We start from the raw sequence: 21,297 nt of genomic DNA, 5'->3' as shown, positions 1-21,297 counted from the left end.
CTCTGATAAGGACAACCCAGGGCCTCCCTCTCATAGTATTCTGAGTCTAGTGATCGATTCAGAGGTGAGCATGTGAGAGGAGGAACAAAATCTGTCTTCAGAAATGTCTGTAGCATAGATAAAAAATTTCGTCTACTGGGAACATAAAACTGGAAGAATATGGATTGAGGACTCACAGCTGCCATCTTCCCCACAACTTGAAGGAACTCCTGTGTGCAGTAGGGAGGCAGGAGAGTAAGAAGCTAGGAGAATTCATTGGCAAATGGAATGGGGACAGAGACAGATAGCTGAACAAATTATCCGAGCAATTTGCAGATAGATACAGAAGGGGACCAGGACAGGAAACCCCGGAACTCTAGCAAGGGGTGAAACTGGCACTGGGGTGACCTTTCCTCCCCTGGCATATCGCTGGTCATATCATTTAGACCCCCTGACATTTTATCCCTAGAGATAACACTAGGCCTCAGTTGTATTTCAGCTCCAGGTCCAGAAAAGCAGCAAAACCAGGTGGGTTACCCGGTACGTGCCTTCCCTCTGGTGAGCACGCCCACACCTTTCCCTTCCTCCTCTTCTTCCCCCACAGGCAAAAATCTCCTCATTCCTAAGGAACCACATGACACTGTTACAGAACAGACTGGGCAGGAGTTGTGGTGGTGGTGAACAATATGCTATTACTGAAAGGACCCCCTCCTTTTTTCTCCTGGGGTCCCCCCCCCGCCGGTACTAGGTTCACTTTGCCCGCCTCCAGAGGAAAGACATTTCTCAATGAGAAATGAGAAATTGGTGAAAAGGCGAGGAATTATTTATTTAAAAGTTATACAGACTTAGAGTAATGACTTAATGTCCTCATTAAAATACTAAAGTTCTTTAGAATACCCACAAACACACATAGCCCTTCCTTCTCCCCTTCGCCCAGTTCTGGGTACCATATCTCAGGAAAAGAAGTAGAAGTCTGTGGTTCAGGCAGCCCCTCAGTTCTGGCATCATCTGCAGTGTCCCTGCCGTGATCTCCAGTTAATCCAAAGCCATGTGGCACCTTCTCATGACCCCCCAGCAAGAGTCCTTTCACCCCTTTTTGTCCAGGCAAAGTCTCTCTTGCTGCCCAATTATGTGGCAAAAGGTAGCACCACCCCAGAGCTTCGTGGTCCCAACTCCTCCAAAACCACGTGGTCCTGACCTGGTATTGTGGCCACACCTGGGTTTAAATCCTTGTGCGGATCTTCCTCTGCTGCCCTATTTCTGACTCCTCCCACAATCAGTTACACCTGCCAGCATTCCCGTTTTCGTCCAGCTTTACTGGGCTGCCATAGTAATTCTGGGCAGGCATGGACCCATGGCAGGGAGCCAATCGTCTCCAAGCTCTCACACAGGAGCTGTAACCAGGGGGAGTTGCTTCCCAGTTACGTCCTGAGTTGAAGTCACTCCCATTCCCGATGCTCAAAGCATTACCAGAGCTATTTAACATATGTATGAAACTAGTTAAAGGTTATAGATATGTTAAATGACCATGGCAGAGGTTAGCTGCAAAAATGTTGCTATGCAAAACAGCTCTCAATGTCCCTGCTCCATGTGTCCCATCCCCCAGCTCAGACTGGTGGGGGTGAGGACATCATATATATATATTTCCTATATTTCCTGGACATCCTGAGTTCTGGACCCTATTACAAATCCCCATTTGGGGGTCTCGCCTTGGCTGCACCCTGTTACAACACTTGCAACCAGGACAGCAATGAACAGTGGCAGCTCGTCCTGGGCTAAGCCCCTGAACCTGTGCCCAAGTCCCACTTCTCTCTAACTCTCCTGTGAGCTGACAGCGGCCCCACCTTGTCTCACTACTTTCTCAGAATATTTCTAGAGAGCCAAAGTAGCCCTGCCTAGCCTCTCTCCTGTTGCTTGTTCTATCCTAATCTCTTCTTTGTTTAGCTGTTCCCCAGCTTTAATAAATGTCTGCCAAAATTTCCTGAACTCGTATTGTGAAATCTCTTCTGCTGAAGCCACACACTACAGGCTGGCCCTAGGCAGACCTGCCCAGGCAAGATGGGTCCTCTTCTGGCAAGGTCTGGAATGTATGAACCACTTGCTCCTGAGTGTTCGTGGTTATGGAAGATAAGATCTTGTGGTTTTATTATCTGACAATTTACAATTGCGCGGCCCTTTAACTATTCCCCATTCCGCTTGTCAAGGAGTGTCTCCCTTTCCCCATTCCGCTTGTCAAGGAGTTTTCCTAGCTTCTTCCTGGCAGCATCCAGTCTCTGATTTCGGGCCGTAGAGTCTTTGGAATTTCTCAGTTTCCTTCCTTTGTTTCTTCATATCGTATCCACCCCAATTACCAAAAACACTTTTTTGTTTATGTTGGTTTTATTTGGGTTGGTCGTTGGTCAAGAAAGTATTCTCACTAATTTATATTCTAGTGGGCTTTCAAGTCTTGCCATTATAACCAGCACTACAAAGAAATTCAGTGTGGTGGGGGGGGGGGAAGCAGAAAACTGTACTTGAACAACAATAGACAAAAAGTTAAAAAAAACTCAGTGTGCATATGTGCATGCTCCCTTTCTCCTTTAAGAAACATTTCCATAGCAGTTGCTGAGTCAACAGACAGGGAAATCTGAAAAGCTTTTGATGTGCCTTGTGAAATTACCTTCAGAGAGGTTGTCCATTTTGGTTCTCAGGGAGTGACATGTCCCTACTTCCACAGTCACAGCACAGAGTAGTGTTAATTAAAAAAAAATTCCCAATTACACAGAAGTATTCTGTTTTTCTATTGATACTGCTTCCATACCTGTGATCCCAACTATGTCTTAATAGAATAATAAAAAGAGGTGAAATGATCAAATGGGTAAGAGAATTTGGAATGAAACCAGAAAAAAAGGGTGGAGTCCAAAAATGTGTTCTGTGAATGGCACCACTGAATACTGAGTCCTGGCTTTTCCCCGAAACAGGTATTCCGGACTGGCTGAGCCAGTATGAATGTTTCAGGGAGAAGACAATTTAAGGAGGTGAACCGTAGCTGTACCCTCGTCCACCACCCTAGCCTGAGGCCCCCTGTAGGCGATTGCCGGGAGCTTCAGTGGTAGCTCCACACCCTGACTCGGGACTTAATATATATGCTCCAGCAGGGAGCAGATCTGATTCTTAGGAGTCTGTGTTACCCACAAAGATGTGGGCTCAGCTCCTTCTAGGAATATTGGCTCTATCCCCAGCTATTGCAGAAAAACTCCTTCCGTAAGTGTTTGATATCTGTCTACCTTTCCCAAATGTAAATCTAGGGGTGACGGAATAACCTTTGGTTTATTTTAATTTCTTTCTCATCTTTTCTGTTCTTTGGTTGCATTTCTCCTTTACCCAAGAAAGAAAAGTTGAGGCCCAAGAGGAAGCTTTTAAAAAAAAGATAATATTAAAATATAGCAGACTCCCTGTACTCTGTTCTCTGTAATAGGACTAATTTCCTCCTTAGTACCCTAGACATAGGTTCTTATTGATGGTTTCCCGGTTGTGGGAGGTTTAAGGCTGTGCACTGAGTTATTTGTTACTTGTCTTGTTCTTCCTCATAGAAAATAATGTTCATAAAGGCAGGGATGCAGACTGTTTAAATCACTGTGACATGCTAAGTGTTTATGAGAGGGCTTAATTCTCCATCGAATGGAAGAATCATGACTGCCCTGAAGTCCTTTTCCTCCATTACTAGGAACTACCTGGTGACATTACCAGCGCAGCTGAATTTTCCCTCTACTCAGAAGGTTTGTTTGGATCTGAGCCCTGGGTACTATGAGGTAAAATTCACTATTACTCTGGAGACCAAGGACAAGACCCAGAAGTTGCTAGAACACCATGGGTTGAGGAAGAGGCACTTACATTGCATGTCTTTTTTGGTAAGCACAGACTTAGCCCCAACACTAATTCTTTACTTTTCTAGTCCCCTCCATAGATACTCACCATAATCTAATTTTAATTATGCTTTCTGTCATCTTACTTTTGCCTTTCACATTTTACTTACTTACTTAGACTTATCTCCCCCAAGCCTCTCTTCAATTCCTGGCCATAACTCATCCATAATTTCCCTGACCTTAAGTTTCTTCTTTTAGTTCCTGACCGTACCTCCTGACTATTGTTTGCCATCTTCCTGGCAACTTGTATAACTCAGTTCTTTCCTTTCGCCCTCCCACTCTGGGGTTGAGACCAGTAGACCCTGTTCCCCAGTGTCCCGCTCCTCCCCAGAGCACTTTCTCTTGGCCAGGTACCACTGCCTGCAGGTGGCACAGAAGAAGTGGCTACAATTCGGGTGTCCGGAACTGGAAATAACGTCAGCTTTGAGGAAAAAAAGTCGGTTCTAATTCAGAGGCAGAGGAATGGCATCTTTGTACAAACTGACAAACCTATCTACAACCCAGGGCAGCGAGGTAAGAGGCACACTTACGGGATTAGACAAAAGGCGGGGGAAAGAGTGACAGGTATTCGCAAGCAGGGGCTTTGTGGTTGGTGGTCAGCCTATGGAACAATGAACGCAGGAGAGAGGAAGGGCTGAGGGGAAGACGTGGTGAGTGGATGCCACGTTCCACAAGCCAAAGAGTAATGGGTGGAGTTGCTACCGTGTGCATGTTTCTAATACATAAGTACACGTTTCTTCTGGAATGAAGTTTGGCAAGTGTCACTGGGTTGCTTGGTCCTCCAGCAAGCTGCTTGGATATGATGTATGCAAACACGTTTGGCTGGAGCTCCTGTTATTTGTTCCTTCCTACTTAGAGGGGCGGTTCATTCTGAGGTTTCAGAGTCAATAGCCGTGAATAGAAATTGCTTGAGGGCTTTATCTTTCTCTGTGACTGGGTGTTATTATTATTATTTTTTTTTTTAAGTAGAACCTGATGAGGTTTTGCTGACTCAGAAGTGTGTGTGAGGCAGTAGAAGGGTGGAAGAAAGAAAGGTTCCGAGAAGGGAAATATCCCTTTTGCTAATGAAGCCTGTTTCCTTCTAGTGCACTTCCGAATTGTCACCCTGAACAGCAACTTTGTTCCAATGAATGACAAGGTGAGAATTTAGTTGGGAAGACAAAAGGAGAAAGGAGTAGCGCAGACTCAGAGAGATCAGGGGAAAGGAGACATTCTTTCCAAGGGTGAGAGGAGGCGAGGTCCTCTGAGATGCAGAATGCAGGTGGGAAATTGAAATACAAGTCTAAGTCCTCACAGCCCCTGCCTGCCTGTAAACAAGCAGATGGGTCTAGTCTCAGGTCCGACAGCTGAGAATGACAGTGAGGTTAGCATTCTTGAGAGATGGTTACCCTCCCTGTTGTTATAAAAGAGTTTCTGCAAATTTCGAGACTTTCCAGGAATGATGCAGACACTTGGCAATTCAAATATTAAGAAGCAGTTCATGAGTGAGTTTAACCAAAGGAAGAGATAAGAATATCCACCCTCCTCATCTTCTTTTTTTTTTTTTTTTTACTATGAGGCAAGGTAATTTATAAAATAGACAATTCTCTTAAGGCAACATTGAAAACTACCAACCAATTTATAAAGTAGACAGTTCTCTTAAGACAACATTTTAAAAGTACCAGAAGTAAAAATGTGGTAACATTGGATGAATACTTAAATTTTCCTTGAACTACTCCATCCCTAGAATCATAAGCCTTATGAGAGAGAGGGCTGATCTCCGTTCAGGGCTCATGTCATTTCTGCACGCGTATGAAATACCTAGCTCTCACACACCCCTGCTGCCTTCTTTTTCCTTCAGCCACAGCCCATCCATTCAAGAGAATCTTCTTCTTTTTTAGAAAGGGAAGGAAGGGAGAGAGAGAGAGAGAGAGAGAGAGAGAGAAACATACATCAATGTGCGGTTGCTGGGGGCCATGGCCTGTAACCCAGGCTTGTACCCTGACTGGGAATCGAACCCGCGACACTTTGGTTCACAGCCCAAGCTCAACCCACTGAGCTATGCCAGCCAGGGCTCTCGAGAGAATCTTTTAAAGACCATTATGGGGAAGGCATTGTTTTTATTTCTGTCTCCATGTTCTCAGAGCTTCGGTTTCCTTTCCCCACATACAGAGAGGCTATGGGCTTACTGATCAGTGGCCTCCCCCACCACTGCTTTCTTTCCCAATTTGGAATTCTTTTTAGTTTCTCCTTCCTGTCATCTGTATCCTTTCTTCATGAAAAGTTTGGTATAATATGGCATAGTAATTATTCAACAGACTGCTGATCCCAGAGCTAAAAAGAGGAAATGCTAAGGTGAAAGTGTGGCCACAGCCAAAGTCATCTCAGACTCGGCTGCGCCTTTGAGGTCGATCTCATTAATGCCCCATTACCTTATCTTTCCTCTGCTCACTTTATGGTGTATTACTCACCTGTGTTCTGATTTCCATTGTTATGCTCTGCTTCTGATGGAAATTGCTCCTTCCTCTCCACGCCATTTCCCCAGCCAGCCCTCCACCCCAAGTTCCAGTTTGAAACATTGAAAATTTGGGACACTGAAATTAACAAAAGGAATTTTACTAAGAAACTGAGAGACAAAAATTATGAGTATGCAGAGCACAGCATGTTATCCTTGAGCAACTAAAGTATACTCGAGATTAGCTGGCCCTGTCTAGTCTGGTTGTTACACCCCTTCATTCAGAAACTTCAGGCAGCTTCCAGCTGGAAATACTATCTTCCTAGTTGAACATTTGTTTCCTTTCAGAGCCTACTTCTGGGTAACTGGTGTCATCCTGCTTCTTGGGTCCCTATGTAAGAAAAATACTTTGTTATCTGAGGAAGTGTTCTTTTTCAGGAAATTATAGGATTCCATAATAACCTCAGTTTGACATTTGGCTGCTTCTTTTTTTTTTTTTTTTTAAGATTTTATTTACTTACTTTAGACAGAGGGGAAGGGAAGAAAAAAGAGAGGGAGAGAAACATCAATGTGTAGTTGCCCCTCAGGGGCCCTCGGCCCACAACCCAGGCATGTGCCCTGACTGAGAATTGAACCAGTGACCTTTTGGTGTGCAACCTGGTGTTCAATCCACTGAGCCACACCAGCCAGGGCAATATTTACCTTCTTATCGTCTGTATAGCTCTGGTTTGTGAAAGTCCAGTCCTTCCTTGGGGAATAGCCCACCCCAAAATGTGCAGCTTTGCAGTGTAGATTATTTTGAGCTGAAGGCAGTTAAGACTCTGTAGACTCAAGAAAAACTTTTACTACTCCCTTAACTGGCTAAAAGAATTTAGGTAGGCAGCTGGTGCCAGAAAGAGATGTTATCAGATATAACTTTTCTTTTCTTAGTCTGAAAGACTTACTTGTGTGGCAGGGCAAACATCTGATTACTGAACCTTCCTATGAATTGGCCTCCTCCCCTTTGGAGCCCCAGACCCCTGCGCCATTCCTTAGCTCCAGATGGCATATAAACCTCAATTGCCTTACTCCTTTTGAGTCTCGTTGTTTTTGTGGTGCTCCTATGTGCATAATTAATTTTTTTCCTGTCAACTTGTCTTAGGTCAATTTACTTATTAGACTAGCCAAAGAACTTAGAAGGAAAAAACAGAAAATGTTTCCATTCCTACAATCTTTATCTCTTGTTTCTTGGCTTTCCTGAAGCATTGTCATTACTCCTGGTATCATGGCTGATGTTTGTGTGTAGCGATGCTCTGCTTCTTCCCTGGTTGGCGTCACATGGTTTGTGGCCTAAGAATCAAAGGAAAGCACCAACTAGAGTCCATTCCATCTCCCTTCCCAGTGAGATCCAAACTGTACCCTCTGTAAGACCCCATATCTAAATTCCAGCTTTCAACCTCATGGAGTTGCAAGTCCTTTTAAGAGTATGTAATACTAGCTGGAAAGCACTGAATCCAATAAATGTACAGTCTCTAATCAGGCATTTAATTATAGTCACATCCAAGACATTGCAATTATCTATTTCCATGGCCATGATTTTGTAAAATTTAACGATTATAATTTAAAAAAATCAAAACATTCTACATGTACAGAGACAACATAGTAAGAAGTAATTTTCTCATAGGAAAATTATCTTGAGCAGTCATTTTTGTTTTTAACTTTTAATTATTAGAATTTTCAAACATAACACCAAGATTCAACATTTGTTATCATTTTGCTACATTTGTTTTAATTTATTACTTTTTGCTAATTTAAAAGTAAGTTGCAGACATCATAACATGTTACTTCTAAATACTTTAGCATATGTCTTCTAAAAAAGAATGTCTTAAATAATCATAATATTATTATAACACTTCAGAAAATTAATAATAATTATTTAATATCATTTACTATGCAGTCCTAAATCAGTTTTCTACAAATTTTCAAACTAGGAGATGAAAAAAAAATCTATGCTTTACAATTAATTATGTTTAAAATTTTTCTTAATATAAAATAATCCCCTTTATATTTTTATTATGTTGACTTTTTTTCCTGAGCGATCAGGCTAGATGGCTTTTAAAATGTCCTCATTCTGAAATATGACACTGACTTTAAGCAGGGGGTCCCCAAACCATTAACAGTTTAAGGAACTGGGCCACACAGCAGGAGGTGAGCTTGAATATAATGCACTTGAATCATCCCGAAACCATCTCTCCCACCCCTGTCCAAGAAAAATTGTCTTCCATGAAACCGGTCCGTGGTGCCAAAGAGGATGGGGACTGCTAATAAGGAAGCCTACTTGTCTTACAGAATATTTGATGGCCTTAATTTGTCTGACTATTTCCTTATTGTGTAATCTAACTTATTCCTCTATCTTCTTGAAGTAGGTGTAAGGTCTTAACTAGATTTAAGCTAAACATTTTTGGCAAAAATACTTATTAGGTCACGCTGTGAACCTCAAATGTATCTCTTTAGGAAAGAAGCACAGAATGTCCGGTTTCCCACTATGAGGGATGATGAGATTGATTACAGGTTAAGGCAGCTTAACTTCTCTGATGCAAAGTTATATCTTTTCCTCCGAAACTGGCAAGTTATTTTGAGTGGTACCCACACCTAGCACAATGACTGGTTCCCCACCAACTTAGTGGTTTTAGCATCCATTTTCTTCAGGAAACTCTATGTGATCCTTTTGTTAGAACTCTTTTCTTTATTTATTTCAAGGATTTTATTTATTTAGTTTTAGAGAGAGGGGAAGGGAGGGAGAAAGAGAAAGAGAGAAACATCGATGTGTGAGAGATGCATCAATTGGTTGCCTATCACATGCCCACAACTGGGGAGCTGGCCAGCAACCCAGGCATGTGCCCTGACTGGGAACCAAACCAGCGATCTTTTGCATTGCAGGCCGGCACTCAATCCACTGAGCCACACCAGCTAGGCTGGAACTCTTTTAAACAAAATTTTTTAGATATTGGTTTGCAGTGCTTAAAAATAAGGTTCCTGCCATGGCATTCAAATAGCAGAGGAGGGGCTGGGAAATAATTGGCTTCTAGAAGAGGTTTAAACAAGGTAGACCCTCTGTCGCCCCCACTTTCTGGAAGAGCTGTCACAGAGCACCAAGGGATGCTGAAGTGTCTGAAGCTCTGTTTCTTCAAATATTTTGGAGTCTGGCAACCCATCTGAGGAAAGCTTTTCTCTCTCTTCCCCCAGTCAATAAGCCTTTGCCCCATTGTGACCCCTATCAGAGCACAAAGGAGCCGTTGATCTCACCTTTAACAGGAACCTAAACAACAAAACAAACAAATAAGCAAAATGTAACCAGACACTGAAATAGAGAACAGGCTGACAGTGACCAGAGGGGAGAGGGGAGGGAATTTCAGAGGAAAAGGGGAAGGGTTTGCAGGAACAAGTATAAAGGACACAGGGACAAAACCTAGGGGGAGTGGAAATGAGAGGGAGGTGGGGAGGGCTGGGGGCGTGGGCTGGGATGGGAGTAAAGGACAGAAAACTGTACTTGAATAACAATTAAAATTAAAAACTAAAAATAAATTTAAAAACTAAAAAAAAAAAGAAAGGAAGGAAGGCGTGGGCAATGAGAAAGAAAGAGGCCTTTGTGAACTTCTTGCTTTCAACAGGCCTATATCCTTACTGCTTACCCTGGTTTAACGGTACATTATCTGGTTTTCTTTTTCAGTATTCTATGGTGGAACTGCAAGTAAGTAGAAATTTCTTTCTTTCTTTCTTTCTTTTCTGCCAGTTGTGGAGAAAGAGGAACGAAGGTTTGGTGCTAAACTAGGAAAGCAGGAAGAACTCTGAGATCTTGGCCCAGAGCCTGAGACTCTGCCCAGCGCTGAGTGCCCACAGTTCCACCCACATTGTGTCTACTCTCTTTCCTCTGCCTGCCCCGTCCTCTCAGCCCCAAACCCCTGTAAGGAAAGTCACCCACCTCTGCTGCGACTAACCCTCCCACTCTGATTCCTGTAACTTCTCTGTGCCATGCCAGTTCACCTGGTTCTGTGCTCCTGTTAGTTTTCAGTAACAAGCTCTTATCGTAGACCCTCGACAGTTGAATATGACATGAATGCCTGTGAGAGTGTTAAAAAACAAAAGGCCTGGAATTGCGATATCTGCACAGCCTCCCCTCCATTTTTCTGTTAATTACCTATCTCTCAGAAATCTTATAATCAATCCCTTCAGTGTTGTTCCTTAATAGGGGCCAAAAAATAGAGAAAACATTCTTTGTAAATGACATCCTAAATACCACCTGGTCATAACACCTCAGGACTCAGTCTGATCACTTGAAACCACAAGTGCCCCTTTCTTTCCAAATGGGGGCTGACCCTCTAGGTGAATTTGTCTCGTTGGTAATGAAGAAAATTATGAATAACCTAGGACACTGTTCTTCCTTGGCACAGACCATAGTGAGAATTCTTTATGTGCTCTTTGCAGTGTAAAGTGGGGATCAGACAGGCAGGCACATCATGAGGTTTCTTTTTTAATGGTATAGGACCCAAATAGCAACAGGATTGCACAGTGGCTGGAAGTGGTACCCGAACAAGGCATCGTGGAGCTATCCTTCCAACTGGCGCCAGAGGCAATGCTGGGCACCTACACAGTGGCAGTGGCTGAGGGCAAGACCTTTGGCACCTTCAGTGTGGAAGAATATGGTAGGTGGGAGAATTACGAGGTCGAAGTGTTGGGTATATTCTGGTCACAAAATCAGCAAAGGTAAAGTAAAATCTACTATTGGGAGGGGTATTTAGTCATTTTTGAATCAGTGGTAAACCAGCTGATAAAGCCCCCCTTTATTAATTAATTAATTAATTAAATGGTCACCATTTTTATCCCCACTGTTCACTACTTATATGGTCAAGTTGTCCTATTCCTTTTCCATTTTTTTGGTACTCTCTCCAGTGTTGCCTAAGTTCAAGGTGGAAGTGGTGGAACCCAAGCAGTTATCAACAGCAGAGGAATCTTTCAGGGTAAAAATTTGTTGTAGGTAAGAACAAGCTCTGGAGCTGGTGGAGATTAAAGCTATACTGAGAAGTATGTTGAGGGGGTCTTATGGAGAGATGGAGGTGGTGGTTAAAACCTGGCATATTTTATGTAGTCCAGGGTCGTGACTTCTCCAAACACATTTCCTAATTGTGTTTCCACTCTTACTTCCCACTGCTCAGTCAGTCAGCATTATTGATTTTCAGTCTACTTTGGGCTGGATGGAATATTGAATCTCATGGAGAAATAGGAGTAAGAAAAAAGACACTATTCCATCCTTTGGATGGTACTTATTGTGTAATGGCGATACTCTAAGGCTTTGAGTTAGCAGGGAAGTGAGTGAGAGCTGAAGGGTAGGATTGTCAGAGTACTTGCCAGAGGTGGAGTGGGGCAGAGAAGGAAAAGCGGTGTGTGAGGACATAAGGGTTGGATCTCAAGTGGAATTTCCCAACTCTGACTCCTCATGCTCTTCTGGGTTAGGTACACCTATGGAAAGCCCATGGTAGGGGCGGTACAGGTATCAGTGTGTCAAAAGGCATATACTTACCACTTTGGAGAGGCAGAACGAGAACAGCTACCTGACAGATGCAAGAACCTCTCTGGACAGGTGAGTAAGGAACCTTATCCACATGTCCTACAGAGTAAGTAAGCCCAAACGTAAAAAAGTAGTAAAAGACCCAGAGTGGAAAACATTTCATATGATTAGTATCGCAGTTCCAAAGAACAAAACAGTCTTCTTTATCCTACACAGACAAAGTCTTTTAGAATCTACATTGTAATAAAGAAATGAACTTCAACCCCTGGGAGATAGAATTCTCCTGTTCTACTATTGGTTCTTTTCCTCTTGTCCTATTTTGGAGCTTCAAGTTTGTTCATGATTATATATGTACAGGTGTATACTCTATATGTGTGAGTGTATACTCTGTGTCATAAGAGAGTTTTTCTGTCTTAAAGATGGAGAAAATAAAGTATGAAGAAGAGAAATTACTTCTTTCTACAGCACATTAGGAAATGGAAGTAGTGGTTACATTATTCATCCTCTCCCTCTCTCTGACTCACTAGACGGACAAAGCCGGATGCTTCTCAGCTTCTGTGGACATGTCCACCTTCAACCTCACTGGTTATCTGTACAGCCACAGCATCAATATTGTGGCTACTGTGGTGGAGGAAGGGACCGGTAAGTGGGGTACTGCTTGGTTCATTAAGAAAAAAGAAAGGAAAGGGGCTGTTGCAGGGAAACACCCACTCAGAGGATTCCAGACCTATCTTCGTTTGGGTTTGGGAGTGACTTCCTAGGTCACAAAGGAAAATGCCAGATTCCCGTCTGCCATCCACACCTATTTCCCCCAAAAGTTTGGGGAGGAGGACTTGGTTTGGATCTTTGGCTAGAAATACATGCAGCTTTATATGTCCAGAGGCACCATCCTTTCAGAGGTTTTATATTAAACACAAAGATGAGGATTTCAGGCATTTAGATTAATGTACATCTGTTTTCCCTCTGCAGGTGTGGAGGCCAATAGCACTCAGGATATCTACATTTCTTCACAAATAGGATCAATGACCTTTGAAGACACCAGTGATTATTATTACCCCAATTTCCCCTTCACTGGGAAGGTATGTTGAAGCCTGTCTCTGCAGAGGCAAAAAAAACTTAACTGTTGCTTCCTTCCTGTTGACATATAAAAATAAAACTAACAGCATTGTTCTAAGTACTCTATGGGTACTCACTTATTTAATCTTTACAATAATCCTGTGAAGTAGACACTATTATTGGCCCCATTTTACAGATGAGGGGACAGAGGCAAGAGAGGTTAAGTGATCTTTCCCAAGATTCTGTAGTTAGTAAGTGGAAACTGTGATAAAAACCAGGCAGCCTGCATCCAGAATGTACACTCTTAACTCCCTACGTTGTGCTGCCCTTAATACCACATGAGCTGTACCTTGGATGTTAATGTTACTTTGGTGCCCTTCCTAGTGCCAAGGGCTCACGTTCTAATGTTCAAATCTTTGAATTTTAGAGCTGCAAGGTATTTGGAAAAATCATTTAGTCTGCGATTCTGCCTATAGGCAAGGTTAACATCAAACTTTCCTGGACAGAGAGCCATTTATAGATCCTTACACATTTTTTAGAGAGTTTAAAATTTCCTAGTGTCGCAGGTTCGATTCCCAGTCAGGGTACATGCCTGGGTTGCAGGCCATGACCCCCAGCAACCGCACATTGATGTTTCTCTCTCTCTCTCTTTCTCCCTCCCTTCCCTCTCTAAAAATAAATAAATAAAATCTTTAAAAAAAGAGACATATTTAAAAAAAATTCCTGTGTTAATATCTCCTTTCTAATACTTAACATCTACCCTGCTCTCCAGCTTATCTTTCTTCACGTCTCAGACATCTGGTTAACACAATAGTGTACATATTTAGATCCATTTACGCCTTAGTCATCTTTTCTCTAGACTGAGAGTAGATCCAGATTTTCTTAGAGCCTAATGATTATACAATTTGGGAGTGGAGGAGGATCCTCTTTAAGAAAGTGAAAGGAAAATACTGTACAGAGCCTTAGGAAGAGCCTGTGCAAATGAAAGGCCCTAAAACTTCATGAGCAACATGGCTACTGTACTTCTACTCCAGGCTAATCTACTGCTGTTCGTTTTTCAGGTCCCCAGACATCCTAGTTTCCAACCCTTGAATGCATTTACCTCTTTCTGGACTCTTTCCTGAAATATATTCTTAGAGTTTCTGTTATCACATCACTTTACCTCATATTCAAACCTACTCCAAATCTAACTGTAATGACCTTCACCCCTCAGATAAGAGTTAGGGGCCATGACGGCTCCTTCCTCAAGAATCATAGAGTGTTTCTGATGATTTTTGGCATAAATGCAACCATCAACCATACCCTAATTACTGACGACGATGGCCTCGCTTACTTCACGCTGGACACGGTTAATTGGAACGGGACAGGCATTTCTCTGGAGGTAAGCCCTGGGGAGGACCAGCAGAGATGGCTCTGGAGGAAAATTTCAAGATGTTTCTGTTTCTTTTCTCCCCCTCCCACCTCCATTTGTAATTCCATCTCCCTCATTTACCATCTGCAGCCCAGTTGGCAAAATCTTTTTCTTAGATCCTTTTTACTTTTAAAATCAATAAATGACCTTTCAGATCAAAATTGCTCTTTATACTAATTCATCTTATCACTTATTCCATCTTGGTCTAGAGTTGTCTCCTTCCTGTTGTCCTCTTACCCCTCCCCCCATTATGCATAAAAATGGCAAAGAAGAAAACCCTAGGCTTTGGATACTTATAAGGAAGGCTACTTGTATCAGCTATCAACTGTCACGCAAGGCTGCTTAACAAACAACTACAAAACTTTAGTATTATGCAACCAAAAACATGTATTCTTGGTGCATCCAGGGTGGTCAGATGGGCAGCTTGGCTTATCTTGGTGGACTTCCTTACATGCTTGTGGACTGGTGGGCTGTAGGCTGGCACTCCACCTGTCTCATGCTCCAGTAAGCCATTCAAGTGTGTTCTCATGGCAATGATGAATTGCAAAGCAAAAGTGGGCATGCAAGAGCTTTTCCAAGTCTCTCCTTCTCTGGCGTGTGCTAACATACTATTTCCAACAAGTCATATGGCAAGCCCACAGGCAGACTGAAAGGGTACTAAAAGATTACGTGGTAAAGGATGTTGATGCAAGGAGAGATGAAAAATTGAAGCCATTAATGCAACTATTCAGCTACACTACTTAAGCAGACACATGCTATCTGCCTTGTGGATAATTATTTCTTTAGGCATCACCTGATCACTCTACTTAGAAATAATTATTTTCAATCCTCTTATCCTTTAAACCTAGTTTTCTTGTCCCTGAGATATATTCTTTAACTGCTCTAAAACCTTAGTCATGCTTATCTACCCAGGAGGCATCACTCTGTAAAAGTATATCTTCAGTGCCCTGGCTGGTGTGGCTCAGTCAGTTGGGCATTGTCCTGCAAAGTGGCAGGTTGCCAGCTCGATTCCCAGTCAGAGCACACGCCTGGGTTGCAGGGTCAGTCCCTGGTTGGGGTGTGTATGAGAGGCAACCAACTGATGTTTCTCTCTCATATCAGTATTTCTCTCCCTCCCTTTCTCCCTCCCTTCCCCTCCATCTTAAATAAATAAATAAATAAATAAATAAATAAATAAAACATTTTTTAAGTATATCCTCCACAATTTTCCATTACTTGACAACTAAAATTCAGCCCTTTTTCCATTCCCCTACATGCTAAAATGTTGCTGCACATAACTATTATGGATTTCTCAAATATCCTTGGCTGGACTTCTAGTAAAATATCCACATGTCATTCTTAAGCAGTGAAGATTTGAGAGAAATTTATTTGAAAATCATTTAAGTCCATGTGGTTAATATGGTTGGGGTACATGCTAAAAGAGTTTTCCCCCTGTCTTTCTTAGGGAAGATTTCAAATGGAAGATTTGGTATATAATCCAGAACAGGTGCCTCAATACTACCAAAATGCCTACCTGTACCTGCAACCCTTCTACAACGTAACTCGCAGCTTTCTCCAAATCCATCGGTTAAGTGGCATCTTGCAATGTGGGCAACCCCAGGAAGTGCTGGTGGAGTATCACATTGATCCAGCTGATGCAAACCCTGACTGGGAAATCACCTTCTCCTACTATGTGAGACTGGGGAACGAGGGTTGGTGGAAATATGTTGGGAGGAAAGAGAATGGCGGGGAGTGAACTGGAGAGGGTGGATAGGCTGTCCAGATACAGACACTGCAAGCCACGTAGATAATTTCAAAGATTTTAGGAGTCACATTAAAAGAAGTTAAAAGAATAGGTGAAACCAGTTTTTAAAATATATTTTATTTTAATTCAATACATCCAACATATGATCAGTGTACAATAGATGTAAAGGAATAGGGAAAATGCAGAATAAAGAGATTTGGAGCAAGATCCCAGGGAAATTGTGTGGGGAAAGAAGATGAGGAATCAACAAGAAAATGCTGCTGGCCAGGGCTGAAAGGGAACTGGGTGGGTGGGTTGGAGGGAAGGTGAAAAGAGGATAGGATTCAAATTTTATTCTGAGTTATATTAGTAATTTAAAATAGATGATATCGGGTTAAAATTAACATCAATAGCAACTTTGTTGGAGAACTAAAATCACAACTTGTAGCCTGAAAGGCATGTACAAAGGTAAGCAGCTTTATTGGTCAGCTTGGTGATAGTGAGGATTAAACTCCAGCAATGCTCGGGTTTGATGGTCCAGAGTCTCCTCACTCCCTTATCACCCTCTCAAAGTCTCTGAGAGACTTTCTCCCCGCTGAGTCATCCCTGTGTCTCCTGTCATCCCTGTGCTTTCATCAAGCTAAAACAGTCATCCTGATAGAACAAAATAAGGAGGGGCAGGTGGGGAATAGCAAGTCAGAATGATAATGCGGGCACTGCTGTCAGGACAGAAGTGTGGGGAAACCTAGGAGAAAAGTGGAGTGAGGGTTGCTCAGTGTGGAAGGGCTGAGTGTCAGACCATAAGTCTGAGGAACCAGTCATAGAGCCCTAGACTGGCACCAGAGGTGACGGCCTTCTCAGGAACAATGTCACTGAATTCAGTTTCAGGTGGGCGTGAACAGGGAGAGTTAGAAAAGGTTTCTCTTCCAGAGAGTCAAATGTCAGAGTTGCTCAAAGCAGTTTGTGCTGCACTCACTTTCATGGAATTTTGTATCGGGTGATAATTCTTTTAAAAGTTTGGGAGGATGGAGTTTAGCTAAATTTATGTTACAAAGACTATAAGAAAATAAAACCTGAAGATCTTTAAGAAATTGCAGACAACTGTCTACTGTGAAGGCTGTCTATTTGGCTTCAAAGCAATGGTGATTTTTGTCTCCTTCCACCAACCCCCCTGATTCTCAGACAGCCCTTCCACCGGAGGAAGCAAAATCAGGACCGCTGGCAGTGTCTGACATTTGACAGGCTCAGGGATGCTCTGTGAAGTATTGAGTCAGGCTTGAGAACTATGAAAGGAGATTCTCCCTATAGAGAGATTCAGGGATACTCCAGAAGTAAGCTCAAGGTTAATCTCTATAACATCTATGCTGTTGATATTTTTTTTCTCTTTCCTAGTTAATAGGGAAAGGAAGTTTGGAGATGGAGGGGCAGAAACACCTGAACTCTAAAAAGAAAGGTGAGTGTTCATGCTTCTCTTGGAAGAGAGAAGAGTATTTTAAACTTCCAGGCAGCAGTTCTTTTGCATAGAAGTGATGAGAACAGAACAGTAAGAATAACCATTGAAGAACAGGAGAACAAGAAGTTGCTTGCACCATGAGGTGTGCTGCTCACCCAAAGAGAAGTGCAAACATACAGTTGGATGGCATGGGTGTGTGAGTGCACTCTCATCCCTGTGTATCCCCGCTTCTTTTTCAGGACTGAAAGGCTCCTTCTCTCTCTCACTGACATTCAACTCCAGACTAGCCCCTGATCCTTCCCTCGTGATCTATGCCATTTTTCCCAATGGAGGTGTTATAGCTGACAAAGCTCATTTCTCAGTAGAGATGTGCTTTGACAATCAGGTAAAGTGGCAGCTGAGGAGGGTGAATAAAAGGTCTGGGAGTAGAGAAAGGTCTTATGTATACTGGAGTTGAAGATAAGGCAGGAGCAGGGAAACAAGAAGATAACATTGAAATTGGGTGTGATATTGTATTTATAGTGCCTCTAGTATGTTTGTTGAACCCTGTCTCTCTCCTGCTTCTTTTTAAAAAGTCGTGCTGGAGCCCTGACCAGTGTGACTTAGTTGGGCTTCATCCTGCAAAGGGAAGGGTCACTGGTTTGATTCCCAGTCAGGGCACATGCCTGGGATGCAAGTTCAGTCCCTGGTTGGGGTGCTTATGAGAGGCAGCCAATTGATTTTTCCTCCCTCTCTTTCTCTCTCCCTTCTCCTCTCTCTCAAAAAAAAATAAATAAAGTCTTTAAAATATATTTTATTTATTTATTTTTAGAGCAAGGGGAAGGGAAGGAGAGGAACATCAATGTGTGGTTGCCTCTTGTGTGGCTCCTACTGGGGACCTGGTCTGCAACCCAGGCATGTGCCCTGACTGGACATCAAACTGGCAACCCTTTGGTTCACAGGCTGGCACTCAATCCACTGAGCCACACCAGCCAGGGCTAAATAAAATCTTTAAAAAATAATTAAAAAATAAAAACTCATGCTGGGAAATCCCATATATAGCTATTCCAAATATAGATATTCCATATGCTTTCATCTTTTCTACTCTATCGTTTAAACACTTTATATCATTCTCCTGTGCTGCTCACTTTTCTCAACTCTGTCATAAGACACTGGTATTTAAGGGCTAGACTTTATAAAGGAAAATCAGTATAAGAGTGACAGAGTAAGCTGAGATACCATAGTTGGGGCATATTGACTGATGATCCAAATTATATTTTTTCCTTCCTCCTCTGTAAGCTGACGTGATTCCCAAGTTATATATTTTTTCTTCTCCAGGTTTCCCTTGGCTTCTCACCTTCCCAGCAGCTTCCAGGAGCAAATGTGGACCTACATCTGCGGGCAGCTCCTGGGTCCCTGTGTGCAGTCCGGGCTGTGGATGAGAGTGTCTCACTCCTGAGGCCACAGACAGAGCTGAGCAACCGCTCTGTGGGTAGTCTGCTAATAGGGTGGGAAGAGGGAGTTAGCAGAGAAGACAATTCTACTGTATTAGAATAAGGGATAGATTTCAGGGAGTGGGAAAGAAAGTCTTAGGAAAATAGTGCACCACCATAAGGTGGTAGAAAAGCAGGTGTGAAAATAAAGGTAGAAATGATGGTAGGAGAAGGGCATGGTTAAGAGGGACATAGAGATAAGGAAAAAAGATGTAAGAGATAAGGGTGGCACATTATGAAAAAAAAGGTGAGATAAAGGTTAACATTTAAAAAGGAAAAGAAAAAGGAAGGGGTTATGATAAAATAAATATAGAAAGAATTGTGAAGTAAGGAAGAGAAATAATGTGGGAGTGGTGAGCTACGGCACCCAAATTTGAGAGAAGTTTTGCATCTGGTTTCACTGTGTCAATACTTTATTTCTTTTTCCTCTTTTATCTCAGGTCTATGGGATGTTCCCATTCTGGTATGGTCAGTACCCCTATCAGGTGGCTGAATATGATGAGTGTCCAGTGTCTGACCCTAGGGACCTTCCTCAACCCCTCGTTCTTCGAGTGGCTGAAGAGCGCTGGAGCAGGCGTTCAGTTATGTGGAGGCCCTGGTTCTCTAAAGGCAGGGACCTTTTCAGTTTCTTCCAGGTAGGTGTTCTTCCCCATTTTGTTCTTGTAGAAACAATGGTAGTGGGAGGAGGAAAGCAAAGTCTGTATCTGAAAAAAAACAGAGAGTTCTGTGGGTACTGACAGTTAAAATCCTGAAACTCCTGATATGTAAGGTAGCCTCTCTTAGTTCTTACGCTGGAAGAAGCTGCCCAATCTCATTGAAAGAGAACCACTGCGAGAGGCTGAACACCTAGCCTTCCTCTCTCAGGGGTCCCCAAATATTGGTTGATTACTCAAGAAGGAGAATAAGGAAAGGTAGACCAGCAGTCTCTTCATTATTATAAAAAGAAATATTGCACCTATTTTATGAACAGAGGTTGGGATACTGTGGCCCAAGTCTGACCAAGAGGCCTCTGACAGGAACTATGTTGTGTTTATCTTTGTACTCTCTCTAATGCCTGAATCTTCATAATGCTCACTGTATTTTTGTTGAATTGATTGAGCTAACTAACATGGCCCTTGGTCTCTGAAAGTTCAGAGTCTAAATCAAATAATAATATTTTTGACTGATGTTTGAAAGGAGCATGAAACATATTTAACTGTGAAGGAGGTTTAATTGAAAGCCTTTCACTCTGGCTGGAACAGGAGTGAACCAATCTTGGTGCCTGAGTGTTGGGTAATAATCACCAGTGTCAACATTAATAAGAAAAGAATGTCTTGGTTGAACCCTTTGAGAATGCAATTCCTAGGCAGTAGCCCTTAGTGTAAGGGAAGGGACTTAACATTTTATTCTCTGCTCTGTTTCGTACCTGTTAGGACATGGGACTGAAAATACTGTCCAATGCCAAAATCAAGAAGCCGGTAGATTGTAGTCGCCAGTTTCTAACAGACAGCAGTGAACACCGTGAAGGTAAGCTACCTCTGCAGCTTGTGGAGTCACTGAGCTATTTAGAATCACGGACCTCTGAAAGCTCCCTCTTCGCCTCTGGTTCTTGTCCTGAGCCTCTAGCCTCAGAATGACGATAGGTTGTAGGTCATAGATACAGGCTGTTTCCCAAGGATCTCTCTACCTGGGGAAGGCTTTTGAAGTCTGAAGGTCTTATCTATTCATTCCCTGGCCAAATGTCCTTGTCTGTCACTGGCCTTGTGACTAGTAGTCCCTTCACCTCAGTTTATTTCACAATGGAAGTCTTCTGTTTTCTAACATTTCCTTATTCTTTAGTCCCCATAGACGGTGGAGCTGTTCGTCCACTGGCTTTTGGGTCCTCGCCTTCATTAATGTCCTCAGAGGATTCTCAGGTCCGTCAGTACTTCCCAGAGACTTGGCTCTGGGATCTGCTTCCTATTGGGTAAGTGATACCTTGATGGCATAGCAAGATCATACTGTGTGGAGTCTGCAGAAAACTCAGGATCAGACAATTTCTAAGTGAATCTAAGTCTCAGGCCAAGAAAGCTTAATGGGGATAAGGGAACATGTCTCTTTCCTGAATTCTTATACAACCATATACAATCACTCAAAACATATTCACACATACTCACGTTTTACATAGAACAGATAGTGCATCCTCATTTCAGATCCACAACACCTTAAAGGGACATATTGACATTAGTTTAGGTCTTGGTCACTGCTTACCTGCTCATTTTGACAAGCCATAAGAATGCATATCTTCATCAACTCAGAGGGTGCTGGTCTCTCTTTCAGATATGTTTGGACACACATGCC

The 21,297-nt window shown here is 42.6% G+C and overlaps 1 protein-coding gene across 1 annotated transcript in view; it reads left to right on the top strand.

The window, feature by feature from the left end:
• The first annotated feature begins 2,956 nt into the window (after positions 1 to 2,956).
• A2ML1 (alpha-2-macroglobulin like 1) overlaps positions 2,957 to 21,297 on the top strand; it is a 35,401-nt gene continuing 17,060 nt past the window's right edge. Inside the window, exons 1-18 of the mRNA XM_028533037.2 lie at positions 2,957 to 3,222; positions 3,686 to 3,869; positions 4,235 to 4,397; positions 4,970 to 5,022; positions 10,028 to 10,048; positions 10,841 to 11,000; positions 11,248 to 11,332; positions 11,809 to 11,935; positions 12,391 to 12,505; positions 12,833 to 12,942; positions 14,133 to 14,300; positions 15,775 to 16,002; positions 17,446 to 17,506; positions 17,746 to 17,891; positions 18,824 to 18,973; positions 19,419 to 19,613; positions 20,391 to 20,469; positions 20,797 to 20,923. Coding sequence (XP_028388838.1) covers positions 3,158 to 3,222; positions 3,686 to 3,869; positions 4,235 to 4,397; positions 4,970 to 5,022; positions 10,028 to 10,048; positions 10,841 to 11,000; positions 11,248 to 11,332; positions 11,809 to 11,935; positions 12,391 to 12,505; positions 12,833 to 12,942; positions 14,133 to 14,300; positions 15,775 to 16,002; positions 17,446 to 17,506; positions 17,746 to 17,891; positions 18,824 to 18,973; positions 19,419 to 19,613; positions 20,391 to 20,469; positions 20,797 to 20,923 — 2,237 coding nt within the window. The 5' untranslated portion in view covers positions 2,957 to 3,157. The remainder of the gene's footprint in view (positions 3,223 to 3,685; positions 3,870 to 4,234; positions 4,398 to 4,969; positions 5,023 to 10,027; positions 10,049 to 10,840; positions 11,001 to 11,247; positions 11,333 to 11,808; positions 11,936 to 12,390; positions 12,506 to 12,832; positions 12,943 to 14,132; positions 14,301 to 15,774; positions 16,003 to 17,445; positions 17,507 to 17,745; positions 17,892 to 18,823; positions 18,974 to 19,418; positions 19,614 to 20,390; positions 20,470 to 20,796; positions 20,924 to 21,297) is intronic.

The sequence above is a fragment of the Phyllostomus discolor genome, chromosome 2, assembly GCF_004126475.2.
Source record: "Phyllostomus discolor isolate MPI-MPIP mPhyDis1 chromosome 2, mPhyDis1.pri.v3, whole genome shotgun sequence".
NCBI lineage: Eukaryota > Metazoa > Chordata > Mammalia > Chiroptera > Phyllostomidae > Phyllostomus > Phyllostomus discolor.
The sequence above is the reverse complement of the archived record's forward strand: the minus strand, read 5'-3'. Positions and strand labels throughout refer to the sequence as shown.